The sequence below is a fragment of the Astatotilapia calliptera genome, chromosome 3, assembly GCF_900246225.1.
Source record: "Astatotilapia calliptera chromosome 3, fAstCal1.2, whole genome shotgun sequence".
Classification (NCBI taxonomy): domain Eukaryota; kingdom Metazoa; phylum Chordata; class Actinopteri; order Cichliformes; family Cichlidae; genus Astatotilapia; species Astatotilapia calliptera.
This window is the reverse complement of record NC_039304.1, coordinates 613,144-628,523: the sequence shown is the minus strand read 5'-3', so window position 1 is coordinate 628,523 and position 15,380 is coordinate 613,144. Positions and strand designations below refer to the sequence as shown.

Here is a 15,380-nt window from a genome sequence, read left to right as displayed (position 1 = left end):
TTGTGTGATTATTGGACTAACACGTTTACTGTCTAGGACAGCGCAGCGAGCACTCTCTGCTTATGAGTAAAAAAAAACAAAACAGGGGAAGTTTTAGGAGTGACGGAGGGAGAGAGCAGAAAAAGAAGGAGAGCAAGTTTTGCGATGTGAGAGATTTGTGACGTTTAGCGTGTTTGAGTGTGTAGTTAATGTGTTGTCTTGTGTAGTTAGTGTGTAGTGTTGTGAATAGTTTTGTGTTGTGTGTCAGAACAATGAGGCGAATGCTGTCTCCAGGTAGAAACAGGAGTGATACACCTGCTGCTGTCAGACCTGCAGGTATCAGGCTGTGATGTCTCCTTTATAGTGGACAGAAATAAATTTTTTGGAGTGGCGCAAATAATTTGTGTGGCATCTTATTGAAGAACAGCTGATTGTTCTGTAAATAGTTTGAAATGGTTATTTAAAAAATCAAGGTAAAAGGTAAATGGATGCAAATAACTTTGTTGTTTGCAAAACTTGTGCATAGGATTTTAAAATTGACAATTTATATTTGCATTTTAAGTTATGAAATATGATTCATTAAACATGTTTGTGGTTGTTACAGTAAAAAATATAACCTTTTCCACTCTGATTTTATGTTTTTTGTCTGATTTTAGATCAATTGCGTTAATACAGTATATCAAAATGAAAACATGACTGTAAATTCAGACACGTGAGGTTGTGCTGAAAAGGATGATACCAAACAAGGCAAAGGAAATAGTTTTTAAAGGTGAAATGTGGAGGAAACATCAAAAGTAGTTAAAAATGGCCAATTATACCCTGGACCCCAGAGGGTTAAACGTTTTCTTCAAAGTAACGCAATAGTTACTTTTTAAGTAATTAATTACTTTTAGAATCTTGTAACTCAGTTACTAACTCAGTTACTTTTTTTGAAGAAGTAACTAGTAACTAGAATTAATTACTTTTCAAAGTAACTTGGCCAACACTGATGGTATGCGCAACTTTGTTTTGGTTGGGATGAACACTGTACATTGTTTTTGTGGGAGAATACAGTAAAAATATATTTGGTACCATGTATTTGTGAGTTTTGTATACAAACATTCTGTAATCTTTTACAATGCACTCATGTAGGCCTATGTACTGTCTGTAGTAAGTGTTACACTGAACATAAAAAGGCTTACAGTAAGTCAATATGATGACTTTATTTTGCAGGTGAATTGAAGGGTTTTGCCCATTGTGTGTGTGTTTTTTGATTTGTGTTGAATTCTGACAATATGTCAGGGTCCCTGTGCCTACCCGGTCGGCTCAGTACGGCTACATATGTTTTGTATTCCTTTTTTTATTTTTTTCCTGCTCTCTCCTTTCCCCTCTTTCCCTCCTCCCTCTGCCTGGGCGGAGCTCACCTGCGGGCTCCTGCCCTTGGCCCACGCACCTGTGGCTCATCACGAGTGATCCAGCTCCTTTATAAGACGGCAGCCCTGTGTTTCTCGTCGCTGGACCGTTGCCGACCCTCGTCAGTGTAACCCCAGCTCAATGACTTCAGAAGTGTTTCATAGCGATTTACCTAACTACCCATTCGTGTCTCTGTGTACAGATTCCCTGGACCTACCCCTGTGTTACCCGAGTGAGTGGAGTGTGAGGAGGAGTGGACGGAGAGTGTGCGAGTGTGAAGAGGAGTGGACGGAGAGTGTGCGTGTCTTTCCCGTTCGTGTGTGGACCCCCGGAGCCCGGCTTTCCCCTCACTTTTGTAAATAATCACCTGGTGCATCATAATAAAGACTCTTGTGCTTTCAAGACCTAGAGCCTGCACGTGAGTCCGTTCAGTCCCGTTGTGACAGAACGGTCCAGCCACAATGGACTCAGCAGGCTCGGCGTCACCCGCCCCAGCCCCGGTCTCGTTGGATGAGCTGTTGCAGCGACACGAGCATATGTTGATGCGGCTCAGTGGAGACGTTGCCGCTTTGTCTCTGGCTCTCGCCCAGCGGACCCCGTTGACTGACTCTCCGCCCCCGCCAGCCTCTCCGGCAGACGAACCCATCCCGGGCGCGAGCGCGTCTTAGCCCGCAAGCGCGGCCCAAACTACACCTGTGGTCGTCGGGCATCAGCCTCCCTCTCCTGAACTGTTTCATGGTGAGTTGGATAAGTGTGCAGGATTTCTCACACAACTCACTTATTTTTTTCGTCAGCAAATTCACTGGTACCCTGGCGATGGAGATAAGGCAGTGCTACGATCCCACCCCGACATCTCCTACCCCGAGTTTTTGTCTAAGTTTAAGAGCGTTTTTGACAAAGGATCCGAGGCTGCCGCCGCCGCTCAACGCCTGTTAAATCTTAAACAAGGTAGACGCAGGATGTCGGATTATTCTGTCAATTTCTGGGTTTTGGCTGAGCAAACGGGGTGGGGGAAGGAGGCGCTAAAGAGTGCCTTGCTTAATAACATCTGTGATGAATTAAAAGGCGAACTAATAATGCATGACCTGCCTGCCTCTCTTGACTCTCTAATGACTCTGTGCATTAAGTTAGATGATCGCCTTCAGGCTCGCAGAGACCTCCGGGGGCGGGCCTTTCAGGAGCCACGGGCGCTCTTGGGCCCACCAGCGGGGGAATGGAGGGCTAAACCCAGTGCTGCCCACAGTGGCGAGCTAAGTGAGGAAGGCGAGCAGCCCATGCAGCTGGGTCACTCACGGCTAACACCCGCGGAACGTCAGCAACGCATGGTCTCTGGTGAGTGCCTGTACTGCGGCCGTAAGGGCCACTTCATTGCCACCTGTCCATCTCGAACCAAAAGGGGGCGCCCGCCCGTAGTTAAGGGAGTACTGGTGGGCGACCTGTCTAGTAAAAGCTCCCTTCCGCGCTTAATGTTACCGGCCAAGTTAACAGTTCACACAAAAACCCATTCTGTGATGGCGTTAATTGACTCTGGCGCGGAACAGAGCTTTATCGATTCAGCCCTCGCGGAAAAATTAGGGGTTGGGTCTGACCCTCTACCTCATCGTTTACATGTCACCGCCTTATCTGGGCAGCGGCTGCCTGATATAACCCATGTCTCAGAGCCCGTGTCACTCACACTCTCCGGCAACCACACCGAGGTTCTAAGCCTATTCGTGTTTAAAGCTCCTCAAACACCGCTTGTCTTAGGTCACCCCTGGTTGCGACAGCATAACCCTCATATCGACTGGAAATCTGAATGCGTGGTAGGCTGGGGAGTGGATTGTCACATGAATTGCCTCCGGGCTGCAACTCCGCCCTCCGCGTCTCCTCCAAATAACCTGTCTGAGCCTCCGGATCTCACCTCTGTTCCACCTGTGTATCACGACTTGGCTGAAGTTTTTCGTAAAGATCATGCACAATCGTTACCACCTCATCAGCCGTATGACTGCGCCATTGATCTTCTCCCAGGCGCCACACTCCCCACCTGTCGCCTTTATAGTCTCTCCCAACCTGAGAGAGCGTCTATGGAGAAATACATCACGGACTCACTGGCAGCAGGCATAATCCGGCCGTCCTCTTCCCCTGTGGCAGCCGGCTTCTTCTTTGTAGAAAAGAAGGACAAGTCTCTCCGGCCTTGCATTGATTACCGCGGCCTTAATAACATTACGGTTAAGAACAAATACCCCCTACCGCTCCTGTCCTCGGCTTTTGAACTTCTGCACGAGACAACGATCTTCAGTAAATTAGACCTCCGCAATGCCTACCATCTAGTTCGGATCAGGGAAGGCGACGAATGGAAAACAGCTTTTAACACCCATCTGGGGCATTTTGAGTACCTGGTGATGCCCTTTGGGCTGACTAAAGCCCCAGCAGTTTTCCAGGCCCTCGTGAATGACGTCCTCCGGGACTTTATCAATCGGTGCGCATTTGTCTACTTGGATGATATCCTTATCTTCTCTAAAACAGTGGCGGAGCACGAGACACACGTCAGACAGATTCTGCAGCGTTTGCTGGAAAACAGACTGTTTGTGAAAAGCGAAAAGTGTGACTTTCACGTGGACTCCGTGGCCTTTCTCGGATACATAATAGAGCGGGGTGATCTGAAACCCGACCCGGCGAAGGTCCAAACAGTGCTTACCTGGCCCAAACCCCCAAACCGTCGACAGCTCCAGCGCTTTTTAGGCTTTGCCAACTTCTACCGCCGCTTCATCCGAGATTTCAGTAAACTTGCTCTGCCTTTAACCAGACTCACTTCTCCTAAAGTGTCTTTTCAGTGGGACCAATCCGCGCAGGAGGCCTTCCTACGTCTCAAAGAATGGTTCGCTACAGCACCTATCCTCTGCCAACCCGACCTCCAGCAACAGTTCGTCGTTGAAGTGGACGCATCGGATTCCGGGGTCGGGGCGGTGTTGTCCCAACGGAGGGAGGGTAAGCTCCACCCATGTGCCTTTTTCTCTCACAGTCTCTCCCCAGCAGAGCGCAATTATGATGTTGGAGACCGGGAACTTCTGGCTATCAAGTTAGCACTGGAGGAATGGAGACATTGGCTAGAGGGAGCCACTCAACCATTCATCGTGTGGACAGACCACAGAAACCTTGAGTATCTCCGAGCCGCAAAGCGACTCAATCCCCGGCAAGCGAGGTGGGCTCTCTTTTTCACGAGATTCAACTTTTCAATTACGTACAGGCCCGGGAGCCGCAATGTGAAGCCAGACGCCCTCTCCCGACTGTATGACTCCTCTGAAGCGGAACCCGAGCCAGGTCCGATTCTTCCTGCCTCCTGCTCCATCGGCACGGTGACCTGGGAAATCGAATCTCAGATTAAAGAAGCTCAGAAAACAGAACCAGATCCCGGGACCGGGCCCCCAGGTCAGTTGTTTGTGCCCTCCTCTGTTCGTTCTCAGGTACTGCAATGGGCACACGCCGCCCGGTTCACCTGTCACCCGGGAGTACACCGCACCATACGATTCCTCCAGCGTTACTTCTGGTGGCCCACTTTGGCTCGGGATGCACGGGAATACGTCGCCGCCTGCACGACCTGCGCCCGTAACAAGTCGTCCAACCAACCTCCCTCCGGTTTGCTACAACCGCTGCCCACTCCGGGACGGCCTTGGTCCCACATAGCCTTGGATTTCGTCACCGGATTACCGGCTTCAAAAGGTAACACAGTCATTCTAACCGTTGTGGACAGGTTTTCTAAAGCTGTCCATTTCGTTGCCTTGCCCAAGCTGCCTACGGCCCTGGAAACCGCTCACCTCCTCACCACGCATGTATTCCGCCTCCATGGAATTCCGGAGGACATTGTGTCAGACCGTGGCCCCCAGTTCACTTCACGGGTCTGGAGGGAGTTTTGCTCCGCCCTCGGCGCTAAGGTTAGTCTGTCCTCTGGCTTCCACCCTCAGACCAACGGGCAGGCTGAGCGGGCGAACCAAGAACTGGAGGCTGCTCTGCGGTGTGTGGTGTCCACAAATCAAACGACCTGGAGTGACCAGCTGCCATGGATTGAGTACGCCCACAATTGCCTGACTTCCTCAGCCACTGGAGTTTCACCTTTTGAGGCGTCATTAGGATTTCAGCCTCCGCTCTTTCCGGCCGTTGAGGGTGACATCCGTCCAACACCACCTGCGTAGATGTCGCCGGGTGTGGAGAGCCACCCGAGCTGCCCTCCTCCGGACGACGGCACGTAACAAACAGCTCGCAGACCGCCATCGGACACCGGCTCCTGAGTATGCGGTCGGACAAAAGGTATGGCTGTCCACCCGCTATGTGCCCCTCCGGGCGGAGTCCAAGAAACTGTCTCCTACTTTTATTGGGCCATTCGAAATCGGTGCGCTTGTGAACCCTGTGTCTGTTCGGTTGAACCTTCCGCGCAACATGCGTGTCCACGACGTTTTCCATGTCTCCCAGATTAAGCCCGTGCTCTCCAGTCCTTTGTGCCCTCCTTCCGGGCCCCCGCCTCCCGCCCGGATCGTTGATGGGCTGCCGGCGTATGGGGTCTCCCGCATTATGGACTCTCGGCGCCGGGGGCGGGGGGTCCAGTATTTGGTCGATTGGGAGGGCTACGGGCCGGAGGAGCGCTCCTGGGTGCCTCGCTCGGCTGTTTTGTGTCGGCGCCTGCTCCGTGACTTCCATCGCCGGCACCCTGGTAAGCCCGGTGGGTCGCCGGGTGGCTCCCGTTGAGGGGGGGGTACTGTCAGGGTCCCTGTGCCTACCCGGTCGGCTCAGTACGGCTACATATGTTTTGTATTCCTTTTTTTATTTTTTTCCTGCTCTCTCCTTTCCCCTCTTTCCCTCCTCCCTCTGCCTGGGCGGAGCTCACCTGCGGGCTCCTGCCCTTGGCCCACGCACCTGTGGCTCATCACGAGTGATCCAGCTCCTTTATAAGACGGCAGCCCTGTGTTTCTCGTCGCTGGACCGTTGCCGACCCTCGTCAGTGTAACCCCAGCTCAATGACTTCAGAAGTGTTTCATAGCGATTTACCTAACTACCCATTCGTGTCTCTGTGTACAGATTCCCTGGACCTACCCCTGTGTTACCCGAGTGAGTGGAGTGTGAGGAGGAGTGGACGGAGAGTGTGCGAGTGTGAAGAGGAGTGGACGGAGAGTGTGCGTGTCTTTCCCGTTCGTGTGTGGACCCCCGGAGCCCGGCTTTCCCCTCACTTTTGTAAATAATCACCTGGTGCATCATAATAAAGACTCTTGTGCTTTCAAGACCTAGAGCCTGCGCGTGAGTCCGTTCAGTCCCGTTGTGACACAATATGCTTTTGGAAAATGTGTGTAAACAATTAGGAAAAACTGTAATGCTCATGATTATGCAAAGGGGAAACCCAAGTGAACAATAAAATTATGCATGAAATTATAAGTCAGGCTCACGTAACCAGCATACTAACGAGTGGCCAATGCTAACATAGAAGATGTGGGTACAGGTGAGATCTATGTAAATGACATATTCCAAGACATAGCAGGTCTGTTGCATTTGAAGCAGTTTACTCCTCACATGTGGAGTGATAAAATTCCTAATGACACATTTCCAGTTAAATGTCCTCCACCGCATGTTTTTAGTAGCCACACAAAAGCCTACCAAACTCTTTCTCATCAGTCATACGTCCCTGGTGTGAACCCATCGTCCTTGGAAATCCCCCTTATTAATGTTTGAGCATTAATATTTAAGTTGTTTAGCAAGAGAATATAGTGACACAGGGTCTAGTTTACTCCTGAGTGAGGTGTTCAGATTCCCCTCCCCGACTATAGTTGGAATTTTATCCATCCATCCATTCGCTTCCGCTTATCCTTTTCAGGGTCAGAGGGGGCGCTGGAGCCTATCCCAGCTGTCATAGAGTGAGAGGCGGGGTACCATCCTGGACAGGTCGCCAGCCTGTCGTGGGGCCAACACACAGAGGCTGACAACCATTTGTGCTCGCATTTACTCCCACATTCACACCTGTGGGCAATTTGGATTAATCAATTAACTTATCTAAGTATATTTAGGGCTTTGGAGCGTGATGTCACGGGGGTGGGCGTGGAAAGGATTTTGGCCTGATGTGCCATTTTCCGGGTCCAAAGTGCAAGCGAAAAAAGAGCGAAGGCACACACAACAGCCATGGTTCGTATTTGCTGTATTGGCTGCACAGTTCGATCGCACGACCGGCAAGAGAATAAGCTTGAAAATGGTTTATCTTTTCACTCTTTCCCAACCTGGAAGCAACATGAGGCAGCTCGTGTATCGATGTTACCAAACGAAGGCGTCTAGTCTGGATAGCAGCTGTGAGACGAGTTGATATCCAGTTCTCTTCTATCTCCAAATATCTGGTGGTGTGCTCCAGACATTTTCATTCCGGTAAGTTCTAACTATGTTCATATCACTCTTTATAGCCTATTAGTTTTATTTTCAATGCACTCTGAGGTCACAGCAAATTAGAACAAACATCCTAATGAGTGATTTTGCAGAACTACCCTCTATTTATAGAGTTGCTAATTATTTGGCATTATTGCAGCAAACCAGCCTATGACAAGGATGACATTGTGACTGGGTTCCAGCGCTACACAAGGGACCTGCTTCAAACATACCACCATGCCAATCAGATTACTTCTTCATGTGAGGGTGAAGAGGTGACCCTCCTGGATAAGATGGTGAAGGTTTGCTGCGTTTGGTGAACAGTGTGGTAGTAAAACCAGGGGAAAATGAAACTTGCTCCTGTTAAATATTCTTAAGTCTTTTGCTGTATAAATAGTGGTATTTTTTCAAAAGATACAGTAAATAAAGTGCTGGTAGTGGGTGACATCATGTAAACACTGTCATGATTTTGTGTAAACATTTTGTCATTTGTAAACTATAAATGACATGGATTCTACACTGTTACTGATGTGATGTTCTATAAAGTGGTTTTAATTTTTTTTTAAAAAAGAGGCAAAAATTAGTTTGTTTCTTTATTCCACTTTTGAACAGTGGTACTCAGTCGGGACATATTTGGTAAATGCAAATTATTTACACGGCAGTGCACTTCAGGCATAAATCTAGACCCCTAGATAAAACATTATTGGTCATTCCCACGACCCACAGCTTTACCGTGTTCCAGCAAAGTATCCAGTAGCAGTGACAACTCCTCCACAGTAGCAGGTGGGATTTTTCTGTTTTGAGGACGGCTCCTTTTACCTTTCAATATGGATGGTCTGTTTATGTTTTGATCAAGAGCCTTTTTTGGGCAGCTGAAGAGGAGAAGTATTATGGCCAACCTCTGGTCATATTACCCAGCAAAACCCAGTATGCATGTTCATCTGTAACAGTCCTTGTGCCACGGATCCGCACTGTTGCTTCTACATTAAACAGAAGAACAGTGACGTGGGTGCAGGTCTCCGCGACTCCGGCCATACAGCTGCAGTGGGCGGCTTCAACCTTCCCTGTGGTGCTCACAGTGACCCATGACTGCAATGCTGGTTCATTCAGTCTTTGAAAGTTGTCATGTATTTAATATATATTCTTAATGCTTATTTGCTGGTTATATTGTTTTATGTATAGGCCTTTATAAACCAGGCCCAGAGGTGACAAAGAACTAGGTCGCAGGCTGACAGGAAACTGCATGCTTTTGCAGAGCATATGAGGTGCAGACAGAAAGTGAAACTAAGCAGAGTGTTTGATTGAAACTTAAAGTGTGCGTGACGTCTAGAGAAAGTATATAACAATCAAGCTGTCTGCTGCTGCTTTAGACTTGAGCTGGTGTCTCTGTGTGCTCAGTCTCCTTTTCCGGAAATGTAAAATAAAGATCATTTTTTGAGTTAGACCACTTTGAGCCATGAGTTTTTCTTCGCCGCCAAAAGTGGGAGTGCAGGACCTGAAACACACGCAAAGTTCATTTAAAGACAAGAACTATGAGCCAAGGCCGACACAAATGTGTTTTATCTACTTTATCATAACTGTAACAAAGTGTTTAGAAAGTTAGCACATACATGTAATTTTTCATTTCTTTATGTGTCCATCTATAGAACGCTGCATGTTATAGTGTAAATATGCCTGTTATCTCTCAGAAACCTGCCTGCAGAAAATGAACCTAAAGTATGTAATGCAAGGATGTAATCACTTTCAAGATGGCGAAAGCATAAAGTGACAATTATGAATCACTTAATATGATAAGGAGATTCTGCAGGTCATTAATCAATGTATAAAACTAAAATAAAATGTATTTTTGTGACACAGGATACAAACATGGAAGCAAGATGTATAATTAGAATTATTTATAATAAATATGAATAAATCATTGCCATTTCTTTAACCATAAAGAAAAATTAAATCCTCCAGGACAATGTTACATCAATGCACAGAACTCACTATGTTTTCCATCTAACAGAGCCTCCACATGTTCTCACTGTAATTTCCCCCTCATGAGTGAATTTATGCTGCACTAATTTGAATGTTCGGGGGAAAATCAAATGCATTTCACTCGCAGTACTCAAGCTGACTTACCTTTGTTTGAATGACGACTTGTACACGCTGACTCCACAGACAAGGTACGAAATATGTCAGGCTATGCCAATAGCGGTTGGTCTTCAGGGTTTCTACTCCATGGCCGTATTTCATACTGGTCCACATTTTCTGCAAGTACTGCCGCTTCACCTCTGGACGTAATTGGTCTCTATATAGTTGATTCTCTTTTGAGCTGCTTTTAAGTATCTTTCTTGTATTCGTCGTTCCAACACAGTGTGTTTGTTTTGATTGTGGACCCGGAAAATGGCGCCGCGCTCCCACAATGCATTGCGGTGTCAACTCCAAAGGCCTATAGTTCCAAGAAGATGGAGAAAATGCCAGGTCAGCTGAGGAGATATATGGTCTCCTCAGCTGAACTGGAAAAAATGTTCATGCATTTGTGTCATCGCGTTTAGATTATTGTAATGCCCTGTTTACCAGCTTGGACAAATCATCTCTCTCGCCTCCAAGCCATACAAAATGCTTGGAGGCAAGGCTACTAACATGTTCTAGCAATCAGAGATGTTTTTTCATTCATATAGCACTATTGTAATCATACTGACCACTATAAACTTCAGGCACTTTATCTACCTCTAATTCATAGTAGATTTAAAATCACAAGTTAACCCAATAGGCATGGCTTTGAATAGTGAAAAGAAGCCAAAGCACCTGGAGCTAACCCAGTTTTCATCATGACCTTACAGGAGGAATATCCAGTCAGAGGAAAGATCTTGCTCTCGTCCAGTGACCTCCAGCTGGTGCTACAAGTGGAACATAATCAGTAAGTTCTCATGTCAGCCTAATCTCTCATATATCCTTCTGTGCCTCTGATGTTATTGGTACACAGTGCTATCTTGTTGACTGCTGTCCATTTGTTGTCTAGCTGTTTTATTTATTTATTTTTTTGCTTGCCTTTGGTTTATTATCTGAATAATTAGACGGCTAAGATTTAATGGGCCTGTTAGTGGTCTTTTGCTCTGATGACTCTAGATCTTGGTAAACACAAATGAATTCTACTCCAGAGGTCCAGCAATATCAGCTGTCACCAGTGCCTCTAGTTACCTTTACTTCTGGTTGCTCAGGTGTCTTTGACTTAGCCAGAAAGAAGTCAACCTGGAGCCAGCTAGGGTTACCTTTTCTGTGCTCAACACACACTGCCTCACCAGCACTCATTTTTCCTTGTGACTTGCCGTCACTCCATCACACCCTCTGTCAGTCTGGTGCTGATGCACACTAAAATCAAATCAAATCAATTTATTTATATAGCACTTTTCACAGGATAAAAACCACAAAGTGCTTCACAGTAATATAAAACAGAAATACATAAAATACATTAATAATAAAACACACAGCACAAATCTAATTAAAAGTAGTCTTAATACCAAATAATAACTAGAAAAGGTTGCATTTCCTGTGAAAATGCAGTGTGAATGCTGTGTATAAATATTTTTATTTATCAAAAGTACTACAAAATAGCAGAAATACTATTATTTAGCAGAAATACTATAACATAGCAGAAGTACTATGATTTGTCACAAATACTACCATTTAGCACAAATACTATAATTTAAAACAAATACAGTGGAACCCCGACTTAAAAAATTAATTTGTTCCAGAGGGTCTTTTGTAAGTCAAAATTTTCGTAAGTCGAAGCACCTTTTTCCATCGCCTTTTGAGTGAGATGATGCTGGCTGAAGATGAGGTTCTTGGTGGAGGAGGAGTGGCAGTTTTCTATTTTATCTATTTCGTAACGTGGACATTTTGCCATACCACGGGCAGAAATTTCCTACCCTCAAACAAATGTAAGTCATGGCCAAACGGTAATAGGTAAGAAAAAAATTGTTGACTCATGAGCGTCAGGAGTGTCTGAAGATATATTGACACAAGCCTCATGTCTTAACTTCGTTTCGTTAAGGAGACATGACAATTAGAAAATGTGTCTCATTGGAGAATTCCAGCGCTGATTTTGAACAAAGTGTCCATTGAGTTTCTATGGAGAGTTTTCAGACTTTGTGCTGCTCTGAGGAGATTTTCCAAAAATCTCTAACTCCCACAACAATGATAGTGACATTTTCTGAAAGCCATAGAAAATACCTATGTTTTGATGTGAAATTGGTGAGGGTACAGAAAAAAAAACATGGCTCAGCCCAGCAAGCAAAGCTGGTGATCACACTGATAATGTTGTCCCATTCAGTAAAATGGGCCAAAAATGACATAAAAAGCTTAATATCTGAAAAAGTATAAAAGTTATGTGCACCAAAAGATACAGCACGCTTCACCTCTTTTTAGCACAATTTTCAGCCTCTTCTGCTCTTTTCAGCACAATTTTCAGGTTCTGTCTGTCTACTCTGTCTTTGCTGCACAGCTGCCTCTTCTCTCATTCTCTCCCTCTCTCTCGCCTGTTGCTACTAAAATCATGAAACTAATCAGTGATCAGCTGATCGGCTTTTCTCTCTTGTTTGTTTATCGCCCACTTTGCGCCAGAAAGAGGAAACCAGCGGATGTCGCGCTAAACAACAGCAGCACGTTTAAGCTTTATCAGCTGTTGTTAGAATTTATTTGATATTCATTTCTAGTATCAGCTGATGTTTGCTGGAGCCACAGCTGTAAAAGCTGTTGAACATTATGTCAGTTTGGATATCCTAGTGAGAGGGAAACGTGAAGATGAAACCAGGAGATGTCCTTACTGAATAATCAGAGCTGAACAGGTGATGGAGAAACAGGTTTACCTTTTAGGTGACATAAATGAGTTGAAGGGAAGTTATGAACTGTTTCTGAGAGACAAATAACACCAGGATCCTTTTTTAGGTAGCTGACAGCTGGTAACTGTGCAGGGGCGGGTCTAGCAAAATCTTTGCCAGGGGCCAGGTAGAGCATTTACAGGACAAGGGGGGCGCAAAGAAATAATTTTCTTTCTTATTCTCATTTAAAATATCTAGCTTTTATTAAATGATTATGTGGATCGGATCTTTCAACCAAAGTTTTTATAATAATGTACGAAATTGACTGTAGATCATTGTCAGTCAATCAGAACGCTGTGTAAAAATAACAAAAAACAAAAAGGTGCATGCAAAACATTTCTTTACTCCCAAGAAAATCAATCTGCTACACTGTTTACTTTAAACCACTCCAAATTTAAATGGTAAATTCTAAATTGTGCCTTGTCTTTATCCCCTGAGACTTAAGCATATATTTATTTTCTTACTTCTTTTATTTCTATTTATTAGTTTTTTGGCTGTGATGTACCTGCAGCCTCGTCCTCTCGTCTCTCTGTATGCTGCGCTGCATATAGGAGAGATCAAAATACAGTTTACTATGATTAGCGCCTTGACCTGAATTTTAAAAATATTTGGCAAAAAGCACTATGCTGCTAAAAAAGGAAAAATAAATATTTGCAAAATATCTGGATAAATATTTATTTTACGTGTTTGATGTGTGTGGCGGGGCGTGGTCTGCAGTGCTGCTGCAGGGGAGGCGGACCCACCTGAGCGGCATCTGCAATCACGCCTCTCCGGCTTAGAGACTCTCAGCTGTTGTGTTGGTGTGTCGGGCTGTGTGGGTCAATAAAGAAATGCTACAAAGCGTGTTCATGCAAACATCGCCATGTCTGCCGTGGTACAATGGGACTTCTGCTCCTGAACCTGTGCGCACAGCATCTGCAAATCGGGGCTGTACGAAGTCACTTCATCTTTACGCAAGACTGTAAGCTGTCATCTGTGAGGAGCGAGCGGTGTTTGTTTTTACCGTAGTTCATGGTGGAGAATAGCTGCTCTGCTGCGTTTTGCTCCCTGTAGCCGTATGAATGGCAAACTGCACTCATTGGCAGCGGCATAGGCACACTTAAAATTTCTTCTGAAATTTTCGCTCTCTAGTTTTTTGTCACATTTCCAACCCACTTCCTTTATCCAGTCTTGTGACCGGCAAAAGTGACCCAAAATGGGCACTCTAGGTGTAGTTACTGTTTGTTTGTGTATTTTTAAGTCGTTTTAAACCTTGTGATCAACAAAAAGTAAGAGTAAAACAAGAACTGACTGCATTGCAGTCAGGGCAGGAGCAGGAGCTTCGCTCATGCACGATTTATTTGCAGTTTGGACCTATAGGTGTGAGCATCTCCTGCTCTGACAGCAGCTCGGGTGGACTTCTGCGTGAGGACTATCTGCCACCTGTGAGCCCAACTGACAGTAAGAGCGATACTTGCTTCCACGTCAAAAAGTCGTCATAAGTCTCCCGATAAGACCAGAAAAAGTCGCCAGATTTGTCGCTAGTCGCTTTTTAGAAAAAAGTTACTAAGGGGGTTTGAAAACTCGCTAAATATAGCGACAAAGTCGCTAAGTTGTCAACACTGCGGCACTGTCTGCCGACTTGCAGTTTTAAGGCTCAGGGAAACGAGCCCGCCAGCACTCTCTAGCGGCTGCGACCACTGGCGATAAGGAAAGGCTGCTTTTCATAGAGGACTCGCTTGGGGAGATGTCTTCTGGTTGACGCCAGCTCCCAGAAGAGCCTCGGGAACTCTCGTGTGATCTTTGGATACCTTCAGAATGGATTATTATTTAATCTGAAAAATTCTGTTAGATTTCCCACTTACCACTACAGGGAGCCCAAGTACCACCAGTGGTACGTGTATCACAGTTTGAGAACCAATGATCTAGACATAAAATTAAAGTCTTGATAACTCTAAAATCTGAACACAGAAAATAATTGGCTAGGACCTGTAGATCTGCCTTAGCAGTGATTGAATGTAATGGATAAGTGGCTGGATATCTGGCTGCTTTACACATTACAATCAATAAATACAGAGAACCAGATTTTAAAGGGGGAAGAGGACCCATACAGTCTATTCTAGATGAGAGTACTCTTAAAAAAGGTGTTTGACTTCACTGAGAATGCTTGTCTAGCACAGCACAGAAAGTCTAAGATCAGGCAACAAAGGAGGTTTGAATTACAGGGTGGGCCATTTATATGAATACACCGTAATAACATGGGAATGGTTGGTGATATTAAAGTCCTGTTTGTGGCACATTAGTATATGTGAGGGGGCAAACTCGTCAAGATGGGTGGTGACCATGGTGGCCATTTAGAAGTCGGCCATCTTGGTTACAACTTTTGTTTTTTAAATAGGAAGAGGGCCATGTGACACATCAAACTTATTGGTAATGTCACAAGAAAAACAATGGTGTGCTTGGTTTCAACGTAACTTTATTCTTATGCACCCTTACAAACTCCAGCTACTGCAGCATCTTAACGAGGATGACCCAGATCGGTGCACAGAATTTGCAGAATGGGCAAAACAAAAATTGGAACAGGACCCTCAGTTCATGCAGAAGATTGTGTTCAGTGATGAGGCAAACTTTTATGTGAATGGTGAAGTTAACAAACAAAACCACCGCTATTGGTCTGACACTAACCCACATTGGATGGATCCCTCCAAGACTGTTGGAACAACAAAAGTGATGGTTTGGTGTGGTATATGGGGTACAACGATAGTGGGCCCATTCTTCATCAATGGAAACCTC

General features: G+C 45.5%; 1 protein-coding gene and 2 long non-coding RNA genes across 4 annotated transcripts in view; all 3 read left to right on the top strand.

The window, feature by feature from the left end:
• Positions 1 to 15,380, top strand: part of adam19a (ADAM metallopeptidase domain 19a) — a 95,735-nt gene that overhangs the window by 14,446 nt on the left and 65,909 nt on the right. For both annotated transcript variants that reach the window (XM_026158289.1, XM_026158285.1), the window contains exon 3: positions 10,572 to 10,648. In XM_026158289.1, the coding sequence (XP_026014074.1) occupies positions 10,572 to 10,648 (77 nt within the window). The remainder of the gene's footprint in view (positions 1 to 10,571; positions 10,649 to 15,380) is intronic.
• Positions 1,365 to 1,775, top strand: LOC113016432 (uncharacterized). The gene is made up of 2 exons (XR_003271245.1): positions 1,365 to 1,492; positions 1,574 to 1,775. It is a non-coding gene; the product is annotated as an uncharacterized LOC113016432 (long non-coding RNA).
• On the top strand, positions 6,212 to 6,622 carry LOC113016402 (uncharacterized). Its single transcript, XR_003271235.1, has 2 exons — positions 6,212 to 6,339; positions 6,421 to 6,622. It is a non-coding gene; the product is annotated as an uncharacterized LOC113016402 (long non-coding RNA).